The 25,001-nt window shown below is 38.3% G+C and overlaps 3 protein-coding genes across 3 annotated transcripts in view; 1 reads left to right on the top strand and 2 right to left on the bottom strand.

The window, feature by feature from the left end:
- Positions 1-651, bottom strand: part of LOC120635124 (RNA-binding protein Musashi homolog Rbp6-like) — a 141,456-nt gene extending 140,805 nt beyond the window's left edge. The window contains exon 1 of the mRNA XM_039906049.1: positions 533-651. Within this exon, the coding sequence (XP_039761983.1) occupies positions 533-600 (68 nt within the window). The 5' untranslated portion in view covers positions 601-651. The remainder of the gene's footprint in view (positions 1-532) is intronic.
- Positions 652-7,242: 6,591 nt separating this feature from the next.
- On the bottom strand, positions 7,243-13,176 carry LOC120635458 (gastrula zinc finger protein XlCGF57.1-like). The gene is made up of 4 exons (XM_039906484.1): positions 13,045-13,176; positions 12,636-12,721; positions 11,132-11,190; positions 7,243-10,008 (listed from the first exon to the last, which is right to left on the bottom strand). The coding sequence occupies exons 1-4, from the start codon at positions 13,060-13,062 to the stop codon at positions 8,681-8,683; spliced, it is 1,491 nt and encodes a 496-aa protein (XP_039762418.1). The 5' UTR covers positions 13,063-13,176; the 3' UTR covers positions 7,243-8,680.
- A 1,166-nt stretch (positions 13,177-14,342) lies between these two features.
- LOC120635459 (pyridoxal phosphate phosphatase PHOSPHO2-like) lies at positions 14,343-23,397 on the top strand. The gene is made up of 5 exons (XM_039906485.1): positions 14,343-14,615; positions 18,378-18,566; positions 20,243-20,458; positions 22,561-22,765; positions 23,018-23,397. The coding sequence occupies exons 1-4, from the start codon at positions 14,463-14,465 to the stop codon at positions 22,714-22,716; spliced, it is 714 nt and encodes a 237-aa protein (XP_039762419.1). The 5' UTR covers positions 14,343-14,462; the 3' UTR covers positions 22,717-22,765; positions 23,018-23,397.
- Positions 23,398-25,001: the final 1,604 nt, after the last annotated feature.

Below are 25,001 nucleotides of genomic sequence, written 5' to 3'. Positions count from 1 at the left end.
AACTCGCTCATAACGTGTTGGCGATTTATGTGATTCTTCCAGCGAACAAATAATACGTTTAACTAACTTATCGATATCTATAGTTTTAATATATAAGAATACAATGTTGCGACACCTATACCCCATCGAAAACAAAACCTCAATAACGGAAGAGGGCGACACGGCACATAACGTCTTTTGTTTACAACATGCCGGCCCCAGTCGCCAAGCGGAGCAGGAATACGACAAATCGAAGGACCAAAACAATCCCGAACCCTTTTGTTGCAATGATGAAATACAGTCGGAACATCGTCGGATCAATCTCAGAACGCGATTTCACCGCAATGTCGGGACTTTTACACGATCCACAGAATCACGACGACGCAGAAAAAACAGAGCAGTAATGTTGTATCGACGTTTGGTTTGCGAAGCCGGCCGCGACAGGCAATGTCGCGGCGCTGAACCGTTGAAATATCACTCCGCTGGAGTTTTGCGGCTTCGGAACACTGGCACTGGACACTAGCCGCAGTAACTTATGTAAGGGCTCTCTCACCTGAGCCTGACGGGCGGAGGGATGTTGAAAGCCGGGAACAGTTTCGCGTTGGGACTCTCGAACAGCATCGCGATTGTTTTGTTCACCGCGCGTGCATCGTGCACCCGTCCGCTCAATTCGACGGCCGGCCGTACACTGACTGCAAGCCCTCCCCGCGCCGTGACGTCACCGCGCCACAGACCGCGCGCGTCTTCCCGCTCTTCGCCGCGCGTGCGAGCGGGACGGCGACACGGGTCCGCAGTACGTACGGTGGCGACGCGTACGGCATGCCTCAGCCCCTCTTTGTGTCGTAGGGCTTCGCTTTACTAATCATTTAGCAAGTCAATTCTAAACGACAAATACTTGCACCAATTGCGGCAATTGATCTGCGTCGGGAATAACTGTTATATCATATTCCTAACATACATTCTGTGACTTATTCGCAGAGGAAATACGTGATTTATTCCCCTAGGTTATGTTTCGATAGATTCGAAACCAGTTTCTGTAGAAAACGCTTCACATCGCCCACTGTGAAGTTAATAGGATAGGTCGTGACTCGTGTTAAACCATTTCTTAACTTCAGCCAGCATTTACAATCTCTTGTGACTGTAGGCACCGTAACTGGATAGGTACATTCACAGATATCGAAATATGACTAGGTACTCACATTAGTAAAACTTAAAAGAAATCTCTTGATTCTTAATATAAAAACCTTAATAAACACATTGTGCAGTTTACCAGACTACATGAAATGAAAAATTCATTAAAGGGTTACCTATATTACATTAAAAACATATTACCGGATAAAATCTTTGAGATGTCTCTCAATATGTTCAAAGTTTATATAAAACGTAAACTTATAGACAAATCCTATTAGGTATAATATTAAGGATTACATAAACGATAAAGAAGCTTGATTAATTATTTATCAAAAAAATTCAAATTCAAATTCAAAATTCAAAAAATCTAACTTCATAGCTTAATATTAATTGGCTGTGAGATGGTGATAACATCAAAACTAACCCAGCTAAGTTTGTTGTGGGCTCTTCTTAGACCAGGGCGCGTTCGTAATCCTCCTAGCTTTAGTTTCAAGTTAACAAACCTTGTTATCACCATCACCTAACAATAATGGTAACTTGATATACCTGTGTACGAAGGCTTCATAAGTGCCTGTGATAGGCATACGTGAACAAAGAATTTTTGAATTAAACAAAATTCTGACAAATATTCATTCTTCTGACAAGTTTTCTAGCCTGTGTAGGCTAAAATTCAAAACAGATTTTATTTCAAGAAGGCAAGGAATCTCCGATTTCTTCGCTGATTCTTAGGGAAAAAAACGTTTCACGAACTCTTATTCATATGTGATGTCTAACGACGTTATGCATCGTCTAAAGTTACGAGACCGATTCGGCGGATCGTAAAGTTTAAGGGACTCGTAAACTGACACTCGACAGATAAAAAAAATATATATAAACTATTATTTTTACAAATGGTTCAAACAACAATTATTCATTGTAAAGTCAACATCTCCTGAGGATGCTCCGGTTTCGGAGCAGACCGTGCGTAGAGGGTACATCGACGAAGATCTGATTGGTGTGGAGTATAAGGATTGAAGAAATTATAAATTACACCACGCAGATTCTCCTGCTTTTCGCGGAGTATATCACATTAAGCTTAATTTTCATTATATATCATGGAATTCCGCAAAGTAACGCTTTCTTCTGGATAGAAATCCAATACAAATTCGATTTTTTTTTTAAACTTATATCCATACGAAGAATGAAAAATATGACAATACGAACGCAAAATACCTTGTCGCAAGAACCATAGACGCACACAGGTTACATTTGTTTTAAGTTGCCTAAAATCCATTGGTGAAAGTTAAACGTGTGTGTAATGTGTGTTAATTTTTGACTGACACTTGACAGATGAAAAAAACATAAATTCGTTTTTTTTATTCTTATATCCATACAATAAATGAAAAATATGACAATACAAACAAATACATTGAACCATAGACAGGTGAGGTTACATTTGTATTGAGTTGCCTAGTAAATATCAAGTGGTGAAAGGTAAATGTATGCCTAGGAATCTTTTTTGATTAGGCGTTACTTAAGCATTGCCTTGTCCTTCGTTAGTGAAAACGGAAATCACTCTATAAGCACTTTTGAAACGTCAAGTCTGTCTGTTTTTAGTGACTCTACCAACGGTTCGGGCGGCAGACTCTACCGAGAAGAAGCCGGCAAACACAGCAGTTGCTCTTTTCCAACATCAACAATTTAAATATTTTTTTTGTTTTTATTTTACTAAATTTATTAGCTTTTTAACAAATATGCTGATAATTCTTATTTAATTATTCACAGTAATTTTAACAAGCATTTTAGTTTATAATTTCTTTGATTTTACTATCTTGTTTAAATCTTATTTATTGCACCACCTACCTCTTTTTTATTTTTTGTTTTTTGTTTTGGTTGGCTATAACGCCACCAAATTTTACTCTCTTGCTCTATGTTTATATCTCTGTAACTACTTTTTTCTTTGGTGTAAAATAAAAGTGTATTCATTCATTTATATCTTGTGAGACATGAATTCGAATGCTACAAAGGAACCGTGTAATTGGGTTTTTCATTAATTGTATAGCAACCTCGTCGGTTTCAGTGGCGTTCAATTTAGTTGTAGTTCTAAAAAAAAATTAAAATATTCAGAATCGCTAAGCCTTAAATGAGGGGTTTTCTGCCGTCCTCTGAGGAGTTGTGTCCTCTATCTCCAACCACATTCATCAGATATACACCGTTTGGGCAAAATTAAACACATATTATAATTTATAACCCCTATAGTACAAAAATAATTATTTAAATCGGTTATAATTTGTCGGAGTTATGGTGTAAAATCGTCAAACACTTTCATCCCCTCTCCCAAAGGAACAGCTTAATGTCGGGATAGAAAGTATTCTATATTACTTCTAACACTTCCAAGAATATGTGTACAAATTTTCATGAGGGTCGTTTAAGTAGTTTTTGCGTGAAAGCGTAACAAACAAACATACATTGACATTTATAATATTATAGGATAGGATAGGATAGGTAGGATAGGATAAATATTATTACTATTTTTGAATTGAATTTAGAATTTTGAATTGACAAAAAAAAGTACATCGTGAAACTATAAAATGTAAATAAAATAACATACATACGTCTAAAGCTAAAAAAAGCGTATTAAAAAAAGTATTGGCTAAAGACGCGTTCAATCTTACAGCCTCTTGAAATTCGTGCATCGTAGTCCGAGCCCGTTCTTTCATTAAAAATTACTTCTCTTAATATTTTGTAGTAGACTTTATTTTAATGTCGTTTGAAATAAATAATTGCCGCAGGTAGGATGATTGTTTTATAATTGAAATGTAGCCCACATTCAAAGTGCGTAGAGATTTTGAACCTTTTTACTAAAACAGGAAGACTCCAAATGAAACGGAATGTACCCAAGCGCTTGTAATGATTTAGTCTCACGATGATCACGTTTCTTAACCGACATTAAAAATTACTACTTTTTTTCTATTTGACTGAGATTTTGTTATTTAATACATAGAATTGAGAAGATACAGAATCCTCATCCAGCCATTATTGCATTCAGTGCATTGTGTAAAAAAAAAGGGAAAACGCGTCGAGCACGTCTCACTTCACCCGCGGAATGTTGCTAGCTCGCAAACTTTTCCCATTTTCCCCATTTTATGGTAAACGTTTATAACATCAGTGTCGGTATATATATGGGTCGCAGGGAAAAGAAAAGACGTCTGCACTGTTCGACTGTCTGCATTATAATGAATTAGTTCAGAGAGACATTTTTATTTTATTGACGTGACAACGTCTTATAATTCGATGGAGCCGGCTGCACGCACGAAAAAACATGACATATGCGGCGTTACCTCGCTCTGAGGCGTTCCATTCAAGGCTTGAAGTGCAAGCAAGAGCGTGGAACGAGCGACAAAGAGGCACAGTCCGTCTCCGCGTTCGACATCTGTCTCTCTCCTACTTGATGCGATGCGTCCGCGTGGACAGCTTCTATACAATAATACATTTACATGTTTTCGGCAAGGATGAAGTGCAGTGAAAAGTGAATGTGGTGTCAATTGTTTATAGCAACGATAATATCTATCAAACAAATAAAATTAAAATTTTGTTTTTAAAAATACAATCATTCCATCAGTATTTTCTTACGACGTTGTCACGTTCAATTATCGTCAGTAAGCCGACTTACCGACACCAACCGTACAGACAACCAATTTTTTTTATTTAGAATATTGTATTATTTATTTAAGTACATTATTTACTTAAGTACATCTTAAGTACATTATGTACTTAAATACATAATATACTTAAGTACATTATATACATAAGTACATTATTTACTTGAGTACATTATTTACTTAAGTACATTATTAACTTAAGTACATTATTTACTTGAGTACATTATATACTTATTTACATAATATACTAGAATACATTATATACTTAAATACATTATATACTTGAGTATATTATTTACTTAATTACATTATTTACTTAAGTACATTATTTACTAAAATACATTATTTACTTATGTACATTATATACTTAAGTACATTATTTACTTAAGAACATTATATACATAAGTACATTATTTACTTAAGTAAATTATTTTAATTTTACATTAAACTATATTGTCAAATGATTAATGATAATACAGTGTATCGTTGGTATATCTAATGAAATAAATAAATAAATAATTACAGTTCAGTCGCAGGTTTTAACCGCACTAGACGCATGGTCCCGACGATCGACACGTTCTTCGATCTAGCCAAGGCCTTCGATCTGGCAAGCTGGCTTGTTGAACAAGCTCCACCATCTGGGCTTGCCAGCTCGACTCGAACGTATTCTGCGAGCGTTCCTTACCGCACCTTTTGCTACCGTCTCGACGATACGCCATCTTCCCCTAGATTGATCCGATCCCTCAGGGCACCGCACTCTCCCCGCTTCTGTACGCGCTCTTCACGAGAGACGTTCCCCGGGACCTACCGGCGACAGTCAAACATCCTTTGCGATCCCAAAAAGAGTTACATCGCCAGTCAACTCCAAAAGGCGATCCACCTGCTGGGCAAGTGTTTCCGTCTCTGGAGGATCGAGGTTAACCCCCAGAAGAGCGCAGCGGTGCGCTTCGCGGACAAACCGAAAAGCCGCTTCACGGTAAACCCCTCAGAAGTCACCCTCTACTGGCGTCCTATCCCTTGACAAGACAAGACCAAATACCTGGGCCAAAAAATTAATAATAGGATGAGCCTCAACGCACACAGTCGCAAGGCCCGCAACAAGGCTGCGAGTGTGATGATTTACCGTAAAAGAAAACTATCCCTCCGCCACACGATAACGTCTCATGATGACATACGCCAGTATAGTTTTCGCCCATCGCTCTCACAAGTCTTACAAGAGCTTTCAAAACCTACAGAATAAGTTTATGCACATGGGCCACGGGCAACCCGTGGTTCGTGCGCAACGTAGAACTTCACCGAGACCTCGATCTTCTCACCATAGCTCAGTATATTAAAACATTATTAGTCCTACTTTGAGATGGGCAATCGGACACCACAACCCCTAGTGGTGTCCGATTGCCCATCCCAGACGATCAAACTACTACCGACAATGTATCCCAACCACACACACACACACACACAGCATTCTTCGTCGGCGAAGACGAGACCTCGATTTTTGACGTCACAACGGACCCTTACAACGGTAACGCGGGCGTTCAGACCAAACCACAATAAGTCCAAAGGTCCACCAAGTCAGATTTACTTCGAACCGAGTCGAGGTCAATATCCTCAAAGAAGGCACTCTCGGATCGACGTCCCCCATTTCTCCCTCCGATATCATCGAGCCCTGAGGCTCTTCTCATGGAGAGTTTTAGCGCTCGCCCCTCTTCCCTCAGGTGGTTCGTGTCCTTCCGAAAAGGCAGATACACTTCTACAGTCATACAGTCTTGTATGAGCCTAGAGGATGCAGAAATACCTCACGGTGTCTTAGTCGTTATCACAAGGCAAATCGTTCTTTTCTTTCCTTCGTTTCTTATGTGCAGCGTTTATAGTGTAAATATTAAATTTAACAAATCATTTGTTTTAACGGTGAAGGAAAACATTGTGGAGAAACCTGCATGTCCGTAAGTCCTCTGTAATGTTCTCAAAGGCGTGAAGTCTACCAATCCGCACTGGGCCAGCGTGATAGACAATACACCCTCTTCAGTTTGAGTGGAGACCGCGCCCTCAATCAAAAATTCAAACAACTTTTTTATAAATAATATGTTTATTTAATCTTAAGTGCTTACAATATATACATTTGAATTTACAATACACAATGAATAATTGTGAAGTCTGTATTCTTAACAATTATTTATAACTATGGAGGGTAGAGGTAAGGAGAGTCATCTTATATGGGAGAAAAGTTGAAAAAGTGTCCAGTTGTTGCGCTAAATAACAGTTCAAAAATCCTCCACAATGGCGCTGGTGGATGCACAGGGTATGGTATGAATGTAGCAATCGTAGATGAATTGAAGTATGCCGAGTTAAAAAATTTAATGTCATTATCGACTAAAGTAGTTAATTATTGAGAATTTCAACAACTTACGTTGTACAAAATATTGTGGTAAATATAACCTTACTTCCTTGTTTATTTTTCAAGCCTACTCTAACAATATTTATATTTGGCGCTTCTTTTAAGAGTTACCTTGATGCAAATGTGGCGCCATCCTAATTTAATACATTTTGACGACACTTTTTCATATACACAGATGATCCTCCTTACCTCTACCCTCCATATTTATAACATATCAGAATTGCTTCTAACCACAGATTAAAAAGCTTGTATCCACGTTTTCGTTATCACTGGGTGCGTTACACAGTGCTAGTACGTGTTAGCATGTGCTGCTGCAGGAGAGTATTCCTAGCACATTAATACTCGCACAACTTGCACGAATAATGCTTTTCATATTCCTAGCACATTAATACTTGCACAACTTGCACGAATAATGCTTTTCATATTCCTAGCACATTTATATTTACACGAATAATGATTTTGATTGGTGTCTTATGTGCTACAATCGCACAACATGCACGAATAAGGCATTATTAAAGTATGCTCTCATGTGCTGCCGTAGGTGAGTATTCCTATTTCTTCTCCTTAGTCTTTCACTCTTGACAGAGTGGTCGTGGTTGTCGATGATCGTCGATCGAGTCGTTCCATCGAGTGTTTATTGCTAGCAATATGTCCAAAGAACTTGAGGATTCGTAACTGCACAGTCGACGATAATGACTCTTTGACTTTCGGTTCCTCCAGGATCGACACGTTAGTCCGCAAAGCTGTCCTGCAACAGTCTGCAACAGTCGCCGCCAGCACCACATTTCGAGTGCATCGATTTTGCGACGGTCTTTGTCGAACAGTCCATGTTTCTGCGCTATACAGAAATATTGGGAAGACGACTATTCTCATTAGGCGGACTTTCGTAGTCTTAGTAATATTACGGTTGCACCGTTCGCACAGTTTTTTAAACCTATCAACGGCAGATCTTGTTATAGCACATCTCTTTGAATCTATTCTTCACACCCACCCGTGTTAGTGATGGTAGAGCCAAAGTACTCGTAGTTTTGGACAACATCACAGTTGCCAATCATGCGTGTCAGCGTGGTTTAGTTCGGCTCACGACATTATTTTGGTTTTGTCTCTATTGAGCCCAAAAGAAAGGCTTATTCTTTCTAGGCGTATCAGCAAATATACCAAGTCTTCTTTAGTTTGAGCGGAAAGAGTTCTGTCATCGGAATATTTTAAGTTAGATATCTTCCAACCTCCTACTGAAATCCCTTTGTCACATTCCTCCAAGATTCTCATAATATACTCCGTATATTTGTTGAAAAGGAGTGGAGACAGTATACATCCTTGACGAACACCAGCATATGTCTGGAAGCTTGCCTATTTATACCTGCACAACTAGCACACAAAATGCTTATGATTAGTGTGAGTTGTCATGTGTTGCTGCAGGTAATTATTTCGAGCATATTTACACTCGCACAACTTGCACGAATAATGCTTTTCATAAGTGTTCTCTCATGTGCTGTGGCAGACGAGTATTCCTGGCACATTTACACTCGCACAACTAGCACAAATTAGACTTTTCATTAGTATGTTTTCTCATGTGCTGTCGCAGATGAGTATTCCTAGCGCATTTATACTCGCACAACTTGCATGAAAAAGGCTTTTCACCAGTGTGCGTTCTCATGTGCTGCTGCAGGTGAGTATTCCTAGCACTTTTATACTCGCACAACTGGCACGAATAAGGCTTTTCGCCGGTGTGAGTTCTCATATGCTTCACCAAATCACTTTTTTGCGCGCATTTATACTCGCACAACATGCACGAATGTGGCCTTTCGCCTGTATGAGTCCGTAAATGCGCGACTAGATTTTTATTCAGAGCACATTTATAGTCGCATAGCTTGCACGAGTATGGCTTTTCACTGGTGTGCGATACCATGTGCAATACCAGGCTACTACTGTACGCACATTTGTAGTCGCACAATTTACAAGAGTAGGGTTTTTCGCCCGTGTGTTTTCTCATGTGCTGTACTAAGTATTTATTCTGTGCACATTTATAGTCGCATACCGTGCAGGAATATGGCTTCTCGCCAGTGTGTGCGAGCGTGTGCAACACCAGGCTACTGTTGTGCGCGCATTTGTACTCGCATAACTCACAAGAATAGGGCTTTTCGCCGGTGTGCGTTCTCCTGTGCGAAACCAGTGCACTTGTTTGTGAGCACTGATATTTGCATATTTCACATGAATATGGCTTGACGCCATTATGTGCAAGCATGTGCAGCACTAAACTGTTTTTGTGCGCGCATTTATACTCGCACATCTTACAGGAAAATGGCTTTTCGCCAGTGTGCGTTCTCATGTGCCTCACTAGCGCACTATCCTGGGAACATTTATACCCGCATAAATTACAATAATGGCTTTCTTCACAAGTTTGCGTTTTCATTTGCTCGAGGTTACTTCCACTTATGTCTTGACATAGCTTGTGTGACTTTATGTGTTCAACTAAGAGACTTTTCCGTTTGAACGTCTTTTGACAGAAGTCGCATTTAAAGCATATTCCCTCAGTAGAACGTACATTAATGCCATATAGTGTACATTCAGTTGCTTCTAGTGAAGTTTTTGTTTTACTGCTCCTATCTTCTGTGGCTTTGTTTCCACTATGGGAATCTTTAGAGCCAGTTACATAATGATTGTCACAAGTGCTAATAGATTTTCTAGATTCAACAAATTTTCTATCAATTTTCACACGTTTTGTTAATTTATTCACAGTGGTGTTTGTTTTAATTCCTAATTCGTTGATTTCATGCACTAGTTTTCGTTTCTTGCTTCTGTCGGTTTCTTCAGTTAGCGGCAGTTCGTTATTTGTCGCAAGTCTCGCGTGCGGATTAGCGACTGAAACAAAATATATTAACGCATTATTATCCTCACTTCCTTACTTATATTATAAACTAGCTGACCCGCGCAACTTCGTCTGCACCGAATCGGTTATTAGGGGTTTTAATATCTTTAAAAAAAACCTAGAAAAGAATTGCAGCGCTACCTACCAGGTCCACTTTTATTTCCAATCTATGTTATTCGCGGCCGGGCGGCCCGCTGCATTTTTCTTGCTTTTTGCGTTTCTATACCCGTTGCAACTTCAAAGCGATAGGTTCCATTTGAATAATTTAAAAAGGAATTTGCTGGTATATAATCAAAATTAATATTTATTAAACTTTTTATTTGGATAAGGATTAATATCATAATAGGATTGCCAACATCTTACAATTTGGAAAGAAAAATTAAAAAAAAATTAGTTATTGTGACTTAACCATAACAGTTAGACATATAGCCTCGCGGATTCTTTTGTAGATAAACATGTAGTACATTACATTTATATTTCATCAATCATTTCATACTTACATCCATCCATCTATACATCCATCCTCACAAACTTTCGCATTTATAATATCAGTAGGATGGTACGCATGCATACGATCGTTTTACCTTGCGACTTGCTAGTATTTTTGAAGAGTTATGTATTTTATCTACGACAATATTTATCACATCTTCATTAAAATTAGACAATACATGCTTGTTAGTATACACTTTCAAATCAAAAAAGAATTATCAAAATCGGTTCAAATTTAACGGAGCTATGAAGTAAAATTCACCCTCACACCCATTTTAGGAGCGCAAATCCCGTACTACTGTTTAATTTAGCTATGTTCTGCAAGCATGCCTAACTGAAGAATTGCAGGCAAATTTGAGCTTTAGCAACCTACATATAAGATCCATTTTCTATGAGTATTTCGATACTCGAAAACGACTCGGTTGCGAGCGGGCGAATCTTGTACGAAGGGCACCTTCTGACTAAGGAAAATTCAGAAGTTATAAATTCCAAAATTTCCCCTACAGGGGCTCGAACCCGGGTATTCTAACTTAGAACAACAACACTCAATGCTGCGCCAGAGAGGTTGTCAAAACTACAGTTAGTTTTTGTTAAGATTTTTCACAGAGTCATAGAGCTGTCAGTTACCTAGAGTTTGAGCCAAATCTGCAGAGGGGCGTGAGTCATACAGCTTCTGAACGGCATACCTGCAAAATATTTACATTAAAAATTTATAAAACTTTCAATATCGCGTACATTTGTTAGGATTTAAATTTAACTAGCATTTTAATTCCACTTCTATGTTATTTTTTTTAAATTAATCTTATTTTTGAACGAGACGATCGGTTGTCATTCTCCGATTGGTTAACGCTGGTAGACGCATAACGGCGGGAACCAATCAAATTGCTTGGATCCTACCTGGACGGCTGTGAGTTTTGGCGGGAAATTGGGTTTTCTTCTTGGCGGGTTGGATCGTTCTCTGCAGTGAATTATGAAGTGAATTGCGAGGTTGTTAAACGATAAGTTCATATTGTCATAGTTTATAAAGTAAATAAATAAAGTGATATTTGTATGGTATGTTTATTTGCATCTTTTCGTGGCCTCATCGCTATCCTACTACAGTTCTAATACATTGCACTAGTTTTTTTTTATTCCGCTACAAGTCAGCCCTAGATTGCAATCTTACCTGGTGGTAAGTGATGATGCAGTCTTAGATGGTAGCGGGCTAACCTGTTAGGGAGTATAAATCTATATATCTATTATAAATCTATATATCTATATATATAAAAGAGAAAGTGTGTGGGTATGTTCCGTATATGCTCCGAAACGGCTGGATCGATTTCTAAGACACTTTCAGGGAATCTCCGGATTGACCTGGCGAGTAATCCTGAAGTTTGGTGACGATCGGAGCACTCCTATTTTTGAACTGTCAAACTGTCCAATACAGCTTTTATTTACTATGATGATACTGTATTGTTGGGTGTACATGGGTGTAGAAAATGATCTTCACCCGCTCGAGAAGAGAAAAGAAGAGAATGAATACGGAGAGAAATAAATGATTTAATATATTATTAGACTTGAATTAAAAATTTAATGATATAAGTTTATTGTTTATATAAAATAAAACAAAATCTAGCCCGGCGAAGCGGGATGGGTACGCTAGTAAATAAATAAATATACTACGGCAATACACACATCGCCATCTAGCCCCAAAGTAAGCGTAGCTTGTGTTATGGGTACTAAGATCCCTGATTAATATTTTTATAAATGCTTATAATATACATATAGACACCCAGACACTGAAAAACACTCATGTTCATCACAGTAACATTTTCCAGTTGTGGGAATCGAACCAACGGCTTTAGACTAAGAAAGCAGGGTCGCGGCCCACTGCGCCAATCGGGCGTCAAAAGTATGGTAGTCACACCCCAAATACGAACAAACTGCCCGATCAAACCTGGGACTTCCCACTTCAAACCAAAGTGCAAACCGCTGCACCAGGCGGGCTGCAGTGGAGCTGTGGTAACGCACACACTTCTTGAGAATGAAATTGACAACCGTGGCCAGAATCAATATCCTCTGATATGTAGCCTTGATACAATTTCCACAGTTCACTATGATACATATAAACGGTGGGAAACTGTGTACTGACTTGTGCTCTGAGAAGTGAGAGGGTTGGCAGCCAGAGCTTGCAGTTGTACGAGGCTGGTATGTTCGTGAAGCCTCGCAGTCAGCAAGCTGCCGGCACAAAAAAGTTTGCGTGTTACATTATGTGAGAGATTAGACAATAAAGTACTAAATGATAAAAGTAGGTCTACTAAAAACAGTCTGTTAGAAAATGCATATCTATCATAGTAGTTTTGTATTTTTAACAGATTTACAAAAAAGGAGGAGGAGGTTCTCAATTTGATTTTTTTTTATTATTATTTTAATTGTATAACAAAGTTGGTCAACACTTTTTTTTAACTGTTGTCAGTAACGTAATAACCCTGCGTAACACAGCATAGCAACAATGCTGCCAAGCTGCAGAAATAAGCATGAAATAAAAGAAACTATATCACCTGTAAATGCACGCTCATGTGTGCATTGTAGTCATGCTCGTGGGAAAATTCCTGGAAGCAAATGGTACATCCGAAGGTAGCACTTTCATACTTCAGCGGATACTTTACGTCCACTTGAACAGTGCTGGAAGCATCTGGTTCTATTTTCACAGATATACATACAGCATCATAAGACAGACTTCCTTCTAACTTAACAGGATTATGGGACATTGAGCATTCTTTATAAGCATCATCCACCCACATGGTGTTGTCACACTCTTCTTGTTTCACAACACATTTTTGTTCTGCTTATCATTGTTATTTGTAGTTTTGTTACCTAGAAAATAAATTAAGAATACATTTTCTTAAATGTAAAAAAAAAAATAACCTGCATATAATAACTTTATTGTTAGAATGTATCCTGCTTATATTGTAAAAAGGAAAGTTTGTATGAATTTTTTTCCCTGTCGCGCTACTGCTGGACTGATTTTGATAAAACTTTACAGTAATACACATCAGAATAGCAGTCTTATTATTTTGTTTTTATCTAGAGATAAAATCTATATTTTGAGTAGCAATCCACCCTACATTAAGGCAGAAATTTTATTTACACAGCCAGCTGAACAGAATTGCTCTGGAATTGGAGCACAATGTGCATAGAAAGAACATTGCCGAAGATCTTTTTGGCCACATCACCATGTGTAAAGTTCAAAAAAATTATAATTAACACTATACAGATACCCTAACTTAATTTCCACTGTCCCAAACTTGACTATGCTTTCTATGATGTTTTTCCTCCTAAAGTCTAAATCTTTAAGTATTAAATGTTTGTGAATGTTTGTGTTATTGCAGATTTTTATGTAAATATATACAAAATAATAAATTAAAGCCTAACATATAATGCTTAATCGAATAATGAAATAGGTATTATTGAAGGGTGTACCTATAGTCTTACACTTTTTTTTTGAATGCCACACTTTATTACATCTTTTCATATCGCTTTATTTATACTCCGGGTGGAAAACACTACATTATATTTTTTTCCCCTTCTGGCTTTACAGTTTACACAGATTAGCCAATGTCAGGTGTCTATTGGTAAAAAGTTAGGGAAACTTAAAATAAAAAAAACATCAGGATTAAGCTAATTAATTATTTTGATAGGAAAAGATTGATTCTACTATATACGATTTATACTATGCGCAGAAAAAACGTCATAGCGTATTTATTTATTGGTCGCTACGCACAGCGTCCGAAAATCCAAATGTCGTCTGTCAGTTGTCACTTGTCAAAGTGACAACTAAAAACTACTATACGAATTTGGAAGGAATTTGCGGGAAAAAAACACCAAAATTTCCAGCGCAGCATGCCAAATCCTCTTCAACTTCGCGGGGATTTGCCGCAGTGTTTTTCCCTCGGCTGCCGCGAGTGTTCGCGTTGCAATGACTGCAGAACCGTGCTTGGCTGTATTCGATTTCGATCGGACTATCGTAAACGATGATTCGGATGCAACTATAATTAATAGATTGCGCGAGAAGACTCCTCCGCCTGAATGGGAAGGTGGTGATCAAGACTGGACGCCCTATATGAGCGATGTAAGTTTTTAAATTGTAAAATGATGTTGGAAGCGAGAAACTGCGAGTTTCCTGCCGGTCTCTTCTCAGTAGAATTTACCTCCCGATCCTGCCGTAGTGTTACAACAAACAAACATCATGCTACACGCTCTTGCCCGCGTTTGTTTCATAAATCCCTAATGTATGAAAACAAAAATCAATCCATTCTTTTATTCATTTTAGCAGTAGTACAGGTGGTTGTGATGGAGGAAGTACTACCAAATTTGATTGGACATGTACCTTTAAATTTTTGGAGTTAGGTGCATTTTTGCATTAAACCATGAACATAAACATCTTGAAGTAACCTGCATGTCTGAGAGTTCTCCATAAGGTTCTCTAAGGTGTGTGAAACTACCAATCCGCCAGCATGCTGGACTTTCTTCTTCTGTTCCTGGGCTTTCTCCACACTTGGTTGACCTCAACCATCCGTTGTATAAGTGGCAGCTGGTGCATCTCCCTCTGTAAGCCAAGCTCACTCCAAAAGCTTAGCAGGTCGCCGAGAACTTCTTAAAGTGTTACTGAGGAGCTAAGGTGTGCTGAACGTTGCTCTACCACTCGATTGCATAGGAGCATTACATGTATCAGACATCAGTGTTTCATCCTTCTCCATGCATGCTCTACAGAGAGGACTGTCAGTTATACCTAAAATAGAATGGTGTCCGCAATCTTTTGTTTTAATCCATAGCACACACCTCTAACTTTTCTGAGTTATGTGTGATTTAAGTAATTCAATATCACTGTTTCAACGGCGAAGGAAAACATCCTGAGGGAACCTGAGAGTTCTATATAATGTTCTCAAAGGTGTACGGAGACCACCAATACGCACTGGGCCTTTTGGACAGACACCATTCTATTTTAGGTATAAACCTAAAATAGAATGGTGTCCGCAATCTTTTGTTTTAATCCATAGCACACACCTCTAACTTTTCTGAGTTATGTGTGATTTAAGTAATTCAATATCACTGTTTCAACGGCGAAGGAAAACATCCTGAGGGAACCTGAGAGTTCTATATAATGTTCTCAAAGGTGTACGGAGACCACCAATACGCACTGGGCCTTTTGGACAGACACCATTCTATTTTAGGTATAAACCTAAAATAGAATGGTGTCCGCAATCTTTTGTTTTAATCCATAGCACACACCTCTAACTTTTCTGAGTTATGTGTGATTTAAGTAATTCAATATCACTGTTTCAACGGCGAAGGAAAACATCCTGAGGGAACCTGAGAGTTCTATATAATGTTCTCAAAGGTGTACGGAGACCACCAATACGCACTGGGCCTTTTGGACAGACACCATTCTATTTTAGGTATAAACCTAAAATAGAATGGTGTCCGCAATCTTTTGTTTTAATCCATAGCACACACCCCTAACTTTTCTGAGCTATGTGTGATTTAAGTAATTCAATATCACCGTTTCAACGGCTAAGGAAAACATCCTGAGGGAACCTGAGAGTTCTACATAATGTTCTCAAAGGTGTACGGAGACCACCAATACGCACTGGGCCAGTATGGTGTACTACGGCCTTAACCCCTCCTCATTGTGGGAGGAGACCCCGAAGTGGGCCGGTAATGGTTTGATATGATGACAATGATTTCAACCAGTGGGTTACGTCCAATATTTTTTTATTACGTATTATTAAATACCGACACGTGCATAGTCCCTACGCTAAGCGACGTGTACCGTATAGTGACAGAAGTAATTTGATTTTACTTTTGCATATGATCTGAATTCTTTACAGTAAAAACTATACCTAAAGTTTACTAAATATTATTGGCATTTCGGTTACAAATTTAAGTCTCAGAGACAGTAAATAATGTACCTCTGAAGCATGCGATGTAATATTTCGGTTTTCATTTACACTGTGTATCGATGAGCAGCTATAAACTAGAATGGTTACAGTCGAGGTTGACCAGCCAAGGTCGTTGGTGCCCTGCCAACAACTTGACAACTTCAAGATACTAACATAGACTATAGGTGTAAGAAAACAAACAAAGATACCTATTACTAGCTGTGATATATGCCGCAGCATAAAGATTACGTAAACGATAAAATAGCTTGTGTTAACAAGTACCCAATAGCCCGACGGATGTGACGTAGTTGGCACATGATTACTGCAATATACTGTTTTATGTTCATTTAATTATTAGAATGATATTCCAATAATTGGTTATTTATGTAATCATGAATCTAAATATTAAATGTTTATTTGATACATTGATGAAAATACTATAAATAGGGTAGTAGAATAAATAAGGGGACATTATACGTGTGAGATTAAACCAGGGTGTTGCTCTGCCCGGAGTTATAATTGTTTTATTTTGCGCAAATCCTAGTCCTGCGTAATACTTGTCTTGACAGCCAATTGGCGCAGTGGGCAGCGACTCTGCTTTCAGAGTCCAAGGCCGTCGATTCCAACAACTGGAAAATGTTTGTGTGATGAAAGTAAATGTTTTTCAGAGTCTGGATGTTTAGCTGTATAATATAAGTATTTATGTGTAGTACATTTATGATGACATCAGGCAATGCGGCCCAGGACCGTTGATTGTGAAACTCCCTAATAAGGCCTATGTCGAGCAGTGGACGTCCATTGGTGGATGATGGTATTTATAAAAAAAATCATCAGCTATCTTGGTACCCATAACACAAGCTACGCTTGCTTTGGGGCTAGATGGCGATGTGTGTATTGTCGCAGCGTATTTATTTATATGAAGAACGGTAGAAGGATGAAAAACTATAAATAAAACATGATAAATTATCATCCAATAACGTTTATTCATTTAATTGCTTATGATAAACGACTAAGACACCGTGAGGCATCTTTGCATCGTTTGAGTCCATGTAGGACTGTGGTGCATCGATAATGCAGTCGTATTTATATCAAAATACCCACCAACTCAATGTCATGAAAATTGGTTGTTAATCAAATATAATTTTAATTGTTTCTTGAAAACTATCTATTAACTATTTTAATAAATTATCTGGCAAATATGAATTTATAGTTATCGAAAGTTTAATTATTTTTACTTTATAAATTTACTGTAACATTTATGCAAAAGTTTTTTCTTTGAAAGTTTGAAATACAATTACGTTGTAACAAATTTTTTTCTTTTATTATATTTAGGAAATTGGTTCTTCAACTATTGGTTTAATTATTGGTTCCCAATGAAACTATGAATAAACTTGCTAATAATCACACTCACATATATACACGCCATTACGAGGCCCCAAAACTATTACCGAAATGGTTTAGTCAGGGTTACTGTGTCGAGACGAGCGGTCGCTCGCGTTTCTGAAGTGTAGCTCGCGTGGAGTATAGGTTATTATTTTATTAATCTGGTCTAGTTTCCATATTGCTTTAGCTTATACAACGTGTAACGGAATTATGAAATACTATTGAAGGGTGCATAAGTATATTGCATAAGGAATCATCCAGTAAAAATATTTAAAAAAAACCATAAATTATTTTTATATACCAACTAATTGAAAACAGTTTTATTTGTGACAACCCTATTAAAGACAAAAGACCGACACGCGCCTAGTACTTAATTAAGTGACAGGAGTTAGGGTTGTATCTGATTTCTTCCAGTTTCAACTATGGCAGTGGTTTACTCAAAAACTATTAGCGTTTCGGTTTCACAGATAAGTCTTAGAGAGACAGAATAATGTACCGCTAAAGACTGTGAAGTATTATTTCCTGTTGATTACGATGATGATAGTAACCTTAGAGCTTGTCTCTCGCAGGTGTTCCAGCACGCCTATTCCGCGGGCTTCCACCCTGCAGACATCCTGGACTCCATAGCTTCCATGCGCCCCAACCCTGGCATGCTGGAACTGCTGCGAGCCCTGGCCACAGAGCGCTGGGATGTGTTGGTGCTGACGGACGCTAACAGCGTCTTCGTCAACCATTGGCTCAAGACATATGGACTCCAGGTGCGGATACCAGAAAGTATGGACGTATTCATTGCCAGAAGACCGGAGTCTTCGAACAGTGCGTGTTGCCAGTGAAGACTTAAGGATCTGAGACATGGTCGCTAACTATGGGCCTCATAATAAGGCTCAGAGTCACTCAGCGGGCGATGGAGAGAGCTATGCTAGGGGTATCTCTACATGATCAAATCAGAAATGAGGAGATCCGTAGAAGAACTAGTGTTATCAATATAGCTCAGCGAGTCGCGAAGCTAAGGTGGCAATGAGCGGGGCCCTTGAAGATCCTATGTATGTTTGGGTCTTAAGGAATGGCGACTTCGCACCGGTAAACGCCGCGTAGGTCGGCCTCCAACGAGATTTTCGAACTTGCTACAAAGACCTATGTCCAGCAGTGAAATAAATAAAAATAAAATAAATATACTTCGACAAATAAAATAAAATAAATATACACACATCGCCACCTAGCCCCAAAGTAAGCGTGGCTTGTGTTATGGGTACTAAGATGAGCTACCTACCTACTATGAACTACCCTATGAGCTTCGGAAGTGTCTACTATATCGGCTTACTGACGATAGTTGAACGTGACAACGTCGTAAGAAAATACTGATGGAATGGTTGCATTTTTCAAAAGAAAATTTCAATTTTATTTGTTTGATAGATATTATCGTTGCTATAAACAATTGACACCACATTCACTTTTCACTGCACTTCATTCTTGCCGAAAACATGTAAATGTATTATTGTATAGAAGCTGTCCACGCGGACGCATCGCTCACTCAAGTAGGAGAGAGACAGATGTCGAACGCGGAGGCCGACTGTGCCTATTTGTCGCTCGTTCCGCGCTCTCGCTTGCACTTCAAGCCTTGAACGGAACGCCTCAGAGCGAGGTAACGCCGCATACGTCATGTTTTTTCGTGCGTGCAGCCGGCTCCATCGAATTATAAGACGTTGTCACGTCAATATCTTATTTTTGCAAATTATTTAAAAAATAATTTTGTTCCGCGAAAACGCCGGCCGTACTCGTGACGTCATAGGCAAATTGGAGCTTCATCGACTCCTTGTTCCATAGCTAAAGATTATTGATGTTGGTATTGATAACAGAAAACTTAGCAAACTTACAAACTCATGAATGAATATACTTTTATTGCACAACACAAAAAGAACATAAAAATAGAAAAGTATCACCAAACAACGTATACTCCCAGGCAACCAATGGCGAAGAAAACATATACAGAAAATAGTTTGGTGGTGCAAGATATACATATTACCCATGAAATAAATATATGATTACTTCAATCAATATATGTATACTATAGCGGACCCCAGCGCCATCTGTCGGGCTGATTTGTGAATCAAAACCATCCAGGGTGCCGCCCAAAACGCGCACCAAAAAATTCATTCAAATGAATGAATGTCAATGAATGTCCAGCCGTTTACATACACACGCACACAAGAAATATATATGTAAGATATATATTAAATAATATTAACTTACAAGTATTGTTAACAAAAAACTAGGGCTTGACTAATAGAATAATGTACACTATATTAAAAGTTGGGAGTTTTTAATTAAATTTTCATTAATATATGTTTCCAGACAGTTCTGTGAATATAGCGCTGGTGTGACACGATGTTGTTTGATCGACCTGAGGCACAATTGTAATAGACTCTGCCCCCAGGAAGCCGTCACGGAGGTGATCACCAACCGCGCGTTCTGGCGCAACGAGCGCCTCTACATCGAGCCGTGCATGCGCCAGACGACTTGCGCGCGCTGTCCCAGCAACTTGTGCAAGTCGCTGGCGCTGGCGCGCTGGACGCAGCGCCAGTACGGCCGCGTGGCGTACGCCGGCGACGGCAGGAACGACTTCTGCCCGGCTACCAGCTTACCCCCGAACGTGAGTATTGTGTATTAGAGTGCTTTTGTACGTGTGTTAGATTGCTCAGGAACGTGGTCAGAGCGTGTGCGAATAAGAAATTCAAAATTCATTTCTTAAAGTGAAACTTTTATTACATCGTCGTCTCAAACTTTTTCGGCTGTGTGTTGCAATTCGCGTGACGGTCGGCCGCGGGGGCCAATATGGTGGCGCCTAAAGTTCGCATAGAAAAAAATATTCAAAATTCATTTATTTCAAGTAGGCTATAGGCCTAAGCACTTTTGAAACATCAAGTCAGTCAGGTTGCAGTGACTCTACCACCGGTTCGGAAAGCAGATTCCACCGAGAAGAGCCGGCAAGAATCTCAGCAGATTGCTCTATTCCAAAATCATTTTCTAGTTTAACAATCTTTGGAATTTTTCTTTTGTGAGATATGGGAGCGGAGTGGCCTGCTTTCAAGCAGCATTTTTGTTAAGGAAGAATGTATATGTCGGAGTATCAGAGTGAGAGTGCGCTTGAACTAGAGTGAGATTATGAATAATTCAAAAGTGCGTATCGGGAGCCTGTGTGGTATGAGTGTGTGTGATCGAGCATTATATTGTGTATGTGTGAGAATTTATTTATTAAAGTAACACTTTTATTATATCGTCTCAGACTTTATCGACTGTGTGTTGCATGTCGCGTGACGGTCGGCCGCGGAGTAGGGATGAAGTGGCAGGCGCTCCAATAATACTTATGATATTACTAGGTTATGATAATGGAACAAATTTCAAATACAATTTGGTTCCCAAAGTAAATTTAATATACCATAATATATATATATATGTTCTCAAATTTCAGTCAATACCCAAATGTTTAGTCATGTAGAGTATGAGAGTGCGTATGTCCGAGTACGTAGAATAAGCATGTGCGTGTATTATTGCGGTCCGGAACTAGTCAAGCTTATTGTTGTTTATTGTTTATTGTTATTAGGTACACAAAACAGGTAATAACTAAAAGTAGATCTAAATATAAGTAATAACAAGTTTTGTTCTAAGCTACAACCCAAAGTATGTCTACACAACTTGGAATTAAATTAAACAGAAAGTAAAGATAAAATTAAAGTTGAAACAAAAAAGAAACACTTAAATAATAATATATATATATATTATTTCCCTAAAGATTATGTGGAATAGTGCTTAATAAATTGATTTTTAAAAATATTTATCCTTTTGTTAAAAATGTCAATATTATGATTACTTGATACTAAATCATTATAAAGGCGGCACATGCGAACGATGGGATTGTAAAAGGAAGTATTGTTCTTGTAGACACTTAGGGAAAATGGTTTAAAATATTTTAAGCGTGAGTATCGAGGGTTATGTAGCGCCTTTCCCGAGACCGACCGATAGATGGACCGATTTTTATTTTTTTACTAGAGTGCCCAGCCCGCTTCGCCGGGCTAGATTTTGCTTTATTTTATTTAAACAATAAACTTACATCATTAAATTTTTAATTTAAGTCTCATAATATATTAAATCATTTATTTCTCTCCGTACTCATTTTCTTCTATTCTCTTCTCGAGCGGGTGAAGATCATTATCTACACCCATGTACAACGAACAATGGAATATCATTATAGTAAATAAAAGCTGTATTTGACAGTTCGACAGTTCAAAAATAGGAGTGCTCCGATCGTCACCAAACTTTACAGGACTACTCGCCAGGTCAATCCGGAGATTCCCTGAAAGTTTCATTGAAATCCAGTGGGGGACACTTTCTCTTTTATACTCGTACATATAGATTTATTTTTATTAGTATGTTGTATAGTCGGGAGCGTTCTTAGCTATGTTTGATGGAAATCGGTCCAAGATGGCTGAAGTCACAAAATGGCGGTTTATACTCAGATAGCTATCAAAGGAAAGGACTTGAATACTGAACACTTAGATAAATTTCATATCCAAGATGGCCGCCATCACAATATGGCGAATTTCATTTTATTTTTTTAAACTCAGTATGGGTTTTAAATGAAAGGGCTTCACTAGTAGAATTATGTGCACTTGATTAAAAGTTGGGGGTTTTTAATTAAATTTTAATTATATATATTTTTGCAGACAGTTCTGTGAGTAATTTGGAAAATTTCAGGCAACCGTCTTCCCCAGAAAAGGATACCCAATGGATGACCTGATCAAGAAGACCCTGTCGTCTCCCGCGCCGCTCGTGAGGTGCAAGGTGGTGCCCTGGGAGCACGCGAGCACGATACTGGAAGAACTGTTCCCCGGGAAGTATCCCGTTAGCTAGGAGATCCCAGACGTACATCCCTATCCCTACTAATATTATAAATGTCAATGTAAGTTTGTTTGTTACGCTTTCACGCAAAAACTACTTATCTGATCCTCATGAAACTTCGTACACATATTCTAGGAAGTGTTAAAAGTAATATATGATTTTTTTATCCCGACATTAAGCTCGGTTCCTTTGGGAGAGAGGATGAAAGTGTTTGACGATTTTGCACCTCCGACAAATTATAACCGATTTAAATAATTATTTTTGTACTATAGAGGTTATAATATGCGTTTAATTTTGCCAAAATTTTGTGCAGATCTGATGAATGTAGTTGGAGATAGAAGACGGAGGACAGCAGCAAACCCCTCATTTAAGGCTTAGCGATACTGAATACTTGAATGCCAATTGAATGCCACATCAAGAAACAAAATCAAACGTAGACGAAGTCGCAGGCCACAGCTAGTATATTATAGCATAAGCATTATGTACGCCCACTAAGCATTATGACGTCACTATCGTAGATAGGTGGCGTCACTGCTGTCACCACGCTCACCACGGTATGGGTCGAAACGAAGAAGCAAGCTTAAGAATTCCAGTAAAAAGCAAATTTGATTTCACTTAAAATATACAACGTAAACCGACGTAATACTTCACAGGCTTTAGAGGTACATTATGTACCGAGATTTATCTGTGAAACCGAAAACCTAAAAGTTTTTGAGTAAAACTATTGTCATACTTTTCACTGAAAGAAATCAGATACAGCCCTAACATCACATGCAAAATTAAAATCATGTGACTCCTGTCACTTCTTATAACGTAGGTACTATGCACGTGTCGGTCTTTTATCTTTAATAGGGTTGCCATACGTAAAAAATATGCTTTTTTTATTTAATATTCTTGCAGGGTGATTGATTCCTTATGAAATATACCTATGTATCCTTCAACAGTATTTAGTAATTCGGTTACACGTTGTATACGGGGTTCAATAAAAAAAAAACAGAATATTACAGACGCTCGCAATCGAGGAGTCGCTTTCGAGGTCGTACAACACAAAGGTTAAATAAATAAAGTTTGGTGTGTTTTCTATAAAGTAATGTGTATATGGCGCACATAATACGTTGCACAAAGGAATTATTACACTGAGAAAATAATGAAGTACATTATAGTATTATAGAATAGGATTATACTTAACTTATACTTATTATACTTAACCGAGCAGCATTAAACTATTCAAAAAATTACTAAACTGGCGAACAGAAATACTAAGTGGGCGAATAATATACCAAGTGAGCGACTGTAAATGTAAAGTTATAAATACAGTGCTCCAATAAAAAAATTATGCGAAGAAATTAGAATCCTTTAAGGAGAGGCTTTTTGGAGTTAAGTCTAGTAAATAAAATTCATCATCACGTCCATTGTTGGATGTATAGATGGATGGATGTTAGGTCCTGAGCCGCTAGTTTCTAGCGGCTCCTATAGACTCGCTTGATGCAGTCTATCCACCTCGTTTGGGTCCGACCAACGCTGCGTCCACCAGTGACCGCCATTCCAGTACCTTGGGACTCCAATTTCCATCGGCTCTCCGAGCTATGTGCTATGTGCCCCGACCATTGTCACTTCAGCAACGCGACTCGCTGGAGTATGTCGGTTACTCTAGTTCTTCAACAGATCTCCTTATTTCTGATTTGATCGCGTAGAGATACTAGCGTAGTTCTCTCCATCGCCCGCTGAGTGACACAGCTCAGTGTCCATTAGATTAATTATTAATGTAATTTAATGTTGTCAAAATGTGATGTTAATAATAAATAGAAATTTTATTTTAAAATGTTTTTTATCTGTAACGTGTGTGTGACGATACGTCGAGCAATTTGCTAGCGTAAAATCACGTAATTTAATCGCTCGATCAAGCGACTTAAGCAAACTGCACGACAGCTATTATATTCATTTAGTCACACAATCAAGCCACTTTTTTAATTAATTTAATCGCTCGATCGTGCAACTTATTTAATTTAGTTACTCAATCAAGCAACATATTTAATTTAGTCGCACGATCATGCGACTTACTTAGTTTAGCTGTACGATCGAGCAACTTATTTAAATTTGTCGCACGTATTTAATTTAGTCGCAAGATCAAGTGACTTATGCAAACTACGAATGCGATACTACTACTACTACTAATACTACTACAAATGCGATATTGGTAATAATTTTGCCGCAAAATCGAGCAACTTTTTGAATTTATTTAGTTGCACAATCAAGCAACTTTATTGATTAATTTAGTCGCACGATCGTTAAACTTA

This window comes from Pararge aegeria, chromosome 26 (genome assembly GCF_905163445.1).
Source record: "Pararge aegeria chromosome 26, ilParAegt1.1, whole genome shotgun sequence".
In the NCBI taxonomy this organism is placed as follows: domain Eukaryota; kingdom Metazoa; phylum Arthropoda; class Insecta; order Lepidoptera; family Nymphalidae; genus Pararge; species Pararge aegeria.
This window is presented reverse-complemented; position numbering and strand designations above follow the sequence as displayed.